We start from the raw sequence: 4773 nt of genomic DNA on the forward strand, positions 1-4773 counted from the left end.
ATGTTTTCTCTCCTGATGGTATCAGCTAGTTTTTGAACTTCTCTTTCATTATTTTTTATTCTTTGATTTCTCTCTTCTTCCTTCTGATTTATTTCTAGATTTCTGTCTTCTACATCACTGATCCTTTCCTCCATTTGGTCGACTGTATTTCCCAAGCTTTAATTTTATTTTTCAGCTCTTGCAGTGTGTTTTTTTTTTATCTCCAGATCTATTCTGTTCTTGTTGAGGGTTTCATTCTCCTTGCTCTGCTCATGTAGGTGGTTTTTCAATTCCTGAAATTGTTGATATGACTCGTTTCAGAACTCACTGAGTTTTTTCAGAAGTACCATCCTGAATTCTCTGTCATTTAAGTTGCATATTTCTATGTCTGTAAGCTTATTTTCTGAAGATTTTTTTCTTTCTTTCTGAGATGCCTTGTCACCTTGGTTGTTCATGGTGTTTAATGGACTCTTTCTCCGCCTAGGCATTAATGGTAATGTATTCTACTTTTTTCCAGAAAGAAGATTTATTATATAAAGATCTCTCTTTAGCTTGCTGCAAAGAAGGCACGTTTCTTTTGGTTTCCAATAGGTGAGGTCTAAGCCTCTTGGATCCCTGCTTTATATAAAGCCTTAAAAATGTCTTTTTATTTTCTTATAGATATTTAATCACGCTCGCTACCCTCAGTTTCAGTCCCTGTCAGTGTTAGCGACAGTTTCAGTAGCGTTTGCTCGGATTCTCCTGGGGCTTTGCAGTGTTTAGTCTCAGAGAGTATGGGGTAAGGGGCCCTTTGGGTTGGGGGTTGGAGGCCATGGTTCAGCCTCAGTTTTGCAACCACGGCCGGTAAAAATCAACTGTTGTTTTTCTGCCGTCCTTGCTTCTCTGCCTTCTGCCCTGAGGACTGGGCCTTGCTGCTGGCCACAGGGAGTTCACAGCTTTCCTAGGCAGGGCTGGTCAGGGAACTCGCCACTCCTTCTCCTCTCCCCCTCCTCCTGCAGGTAGCTCCAGTGGCTGCAAGAGGCAGCTTCTTTATTTCTCCCGACACCTGGGGTTCTGACCTGTGAGAGCTCTTATACACTGATCTCATGCTTACACATGCTGGTGTGCAGTTTGGATGTTTTTTGTTGAGTTTTAGATGTTTAGCTTATTGTTATTTCAAGGGGAGAGATCTGAGGATATTTCTCACTCCTCCATGTTTCCAAAGATCTAGTATTTGCCCTTCTATGTCTGACTTAATTCATTAACATAATATCTGCTAGGACCATCCATGTTGTCACAAATGGTAGGATTTCTCTCTTGCTTATGGCTGAGTAATATTCCCTTTTATATATGTATCACATCTTCTTAATCTAATCATCTATCGATGGACACTTAGGTTGCTTCCATATCTGGGCTATTGTAAATAATGCTGCAATGAATATATGGATGCATATGTCTTTTTGAATTAGTGTTTTGAATTTTTTTGGATAAATACCCATAAGTAGGATTGCTGGGTCATATAGTAGTTCAATTTTTAATTTATTGCGGAACCTCCATACTGTTTTCCATAGTGGCTGCACCAATTTACAATCCCACCAACAGTGCACCAAGGTTCCCTTTTCTCCACATCCTCGGCAATACTTGTTTGTTGATTTATTGATGATAGCCATTCTGACAAATGTGAGGTGATACCTCATTGTGGTTTGAATTTGCAGTTTGCATTTCTCTGATAATTAGTGACATCGAGCATCTTTTCATGTCTGTTCAGGTCCCCTGTCCATTCGTTTTTTTGGATTGTTTGTCTTTTTGGTGTTAAGTTGTATGAATTCCTTATATATTTTAGATTTTAACCCCTTTTCAGATATCATTGGCAAATATCTCCTCCCATTCAGTAGGTTGTCTTTTTGTTTTGTTGATTGTTTCCTTTGCTGAGCAAAATCTTTTTTAGTTTAATATAATCCCATTTGTTTATTTTTTCTTGTTCCCCTTGCCCAAGGAAACATTTTCAAAAAAAAAAAAATATTACTATAAGTAATGTCAGAGTTTACTGAATTGATACGTTTTTTAATGGAAATTTTTTTTTGCTTAGAAAACAACAACTGGCCGCTGAGTATAACCGGAAACAAGTTCTCCGGCATCACTTTACAGAATGGCAGCATTGTTATCGTGCAGACATCCTAAAGAGAGAGCTGGCTCTAACAAAGGAGGAAACACGGAGGAAAATGAATGAGTTTTTGAAGGCAGCATCACTAGGCAGACTCCGTGCAAACAGATCATCAGGTGTCAATCTACTTGAGGAGGCAACAGCTATGGTGGATCCACCTATAAGAAATGGAGAGGTACATTGTGTTTTCTTTGCTTGGTCTTCCTACTTATTAACCACTTGCATTTGAGCTCTGCACTTGGATAGCTTAGAGTATGTTAGCCCTTGTCAGATTGCCTTGCCTAGGCTATCTAAAAGGTGGAAGCTGCTACAATGCACAAAGTTTATCTTTCAGTCAATGTTTATTTTCCTGAACCGAATCTTCTTTTTATAATCACGTAAACTTTGATGTAGCTGAAACTTAGTAGGGACATAAGTGAGGGAATTTAAAACTACTAAGAGAAAGACTCCCTCAGGAACAGATATATAAAGCATTGTTTACAACTCTTGAACTCTTATTTGATCATCAGACATTTCTAAATATGCTTGTGACTTATAAGAAGGAAATGTTTAAGTTTTTATTTTTCTAGTGAGAAAAATCATATATATTAATTGTAGCAATTTGGTATGATAAAATGACAGAGAAAAAAGTAAAATAGTAATTCTGTCATCTAGAGATAACCATCACATATTGAGGTATAGCCATCTAGTCTATTCTCTATTCAGGCATGTATACATTCTTCTCTTTAATATTTAGCTTTAAATTTTTCTTTGAGTCATTGAGGACATTAGTCTGCCTTAACACAGAGAAAGGAAGGCCATATGTTTTCTTTCTTAATAATAATATAATTATTCTATTTTCTAAAAAGTTTCTTTTTTATCTTCACTGTATGAGGATTTTTTGTCAGTAAATCTACTTCTTCAACAGTAGTTCTCAACTGAGAATATCCTACAGAATCAGATCACTATGCATTTCAAGTGAGTGGGGTACCTGTATTTTTTTAAAGTTCTGCAGGTGAACCTGATGAATACCCCCTGATTAAGGACTACCATGCTGTGTCATCATGTTATAATGGCTGCATGATATTCTATTGTGAACCATAAGCTAGAATCAGTTTATCTCCTTCTCTATTGCTGGATATTTAAATTGTTTCTAGTTTGCCACTATTGCAAACAAAGCTTCAGTCAGCATCTTTGTGGGTAAATCTTTGCACACATCCATAATGTTTTATTTTGGATAAATACCTAAAAATAGAATGCACATTGTAAAGGCTATTACCAAATTGCCCTTCCAGTGATATTGCACCAAACAAGTGTGTTTTCCTGCCTGATAACATATTTTTCATTTTTGCCAAGTTAACAGGTAAAATATTTTCATCTTATTTTTGCTTCAACATTTCCTTTTTTTTCTTTTTTCTTTTTTTTTTTGGATTACTAGTGAGGTTAAACATTTTTTATATTAGTCATTTGCATATATATGTAGTATGTGAGAATGGATATAGAAAGATGCATAGTGACTTGTCTCTTTATGCCTTTTTTCCATTTTCTTCTTGATTATGTATCCTGTTATTTATAGGAGCTCTTTATATTTTTAAGACACTGATGCTTTTACTATTTTATATTTTATAATTTTTTTTTCATTTTGTAATTTGTCTTTTTGGTTTATTGATGGTTTTGGTACTATACATATTAAGTTTTTGCAAAGTCAGTGCTATCAGTTTTTTCTTTCATAATTGCACTTGTGTTTGAAAAGCCTTCCAGAGAAGGTTCTCTGCCCCGTCGCCTGCACCCCAGGCCCCCTCCATCCTCTACATAACACTGTTCAGTACTCAACTCAGATCTGTGAAATTAGTTTGGGCACCACAGGCTTGGGTCCCCAGGCTTGTTCTTTATCCTGATTACTGATAACAAGGAGGCTGGTCTTAATTTAAGCTTAGTCTCTCAGAAAAGGGGCATCATGAGGATGCTTATTGGGACTTATGTAACATCTTGGTCCCTTCCCTTAGGCAATTTATCTACTTTTATGTCAGTTATATAATTTTGTTTCGATTGAGACCCAGGAAAATCTTCTACCATAGGAAATAGCTGTGTAGGACATTTTACCCTACAAATTTCCACTGTTATTATCTTTAAATTTAAAAAAAGTCAACAGAAAGTATTGTTTTTACCTGCATAAAACAGAAAAATTACTCAATATGTATGCATAATTTAGACTCAAGAAAAAAGATCTCCATATCTCTAAAATCAAGAACAAAAGAATTTATCAAGAAAGGATAATATTATAAAAAATAGAGCAAATGAAAATAAAGGGCTATAATAGACTGTAGGTTACTGTATAAACTATCATCTTTTCCAGAGTTTAGAGTGTAACATGAACAAATGAAAATATAAAATCTCTAGTTAGATGCTTATTAATTATACAATCATTCAAACTCATGTACCACAAACATATATTATACCTTGAAATTTTTCAGAATTATTATTTAGCTAATAGGTAATTTTCTCTACTTAAGCCAGACTGTTCAGTTCTGTTCTATTAAGTACAACCTGTACCAGTAAGCTTTTCTTTCATTTTCATATTTTCACCTTAAAAAGTTACCATGATCCAAAAGAAATCTTGTTGCTGTACTGAAGGCTTTTAGTCCTGCTGGGTTAATAAGGTATCATTACTG

General features: G+C 35.3%; 1 protein-coding gene across 1 annotated transcript in view; it reads left to right on the plus strand.

The window, feature by feature from the left end:
- Window positions 1-4773, plus strand: part of CCDC191 (coiled-coil domain containing 191) — an 84869-nt gene that overhangs the window by 48741 nt on the left and 31355 nt on the right. The window contains exon 9 of the mRNA XM_011377199.2: window positions 2048-2297. Within this exon, the coding sequence (XP_011375501.2) occupies window positions 2048-2297 (250 nt within the window). The remainder of the gene's footprint in view (window positions 1-2047; window positions 2298-4773) is intronic.

Source organism: Pteropus vampyrus, unplaced genomic scaffold (genome assembly GCF_000151845.1).
Source record: "Pteropus vampyrus isolate Shadow unplaced genomic scaffold, Pvam_2.0 Scaffold1, whole genome shotgun sequence".
Taxonomy (NCBI): domain Eukaryota; kingdom Metazoa; phylum Chordata; class Mammalia; order Chiroptera; family Pteropodidae; genus Pteropus; species Pteropus vampyrus.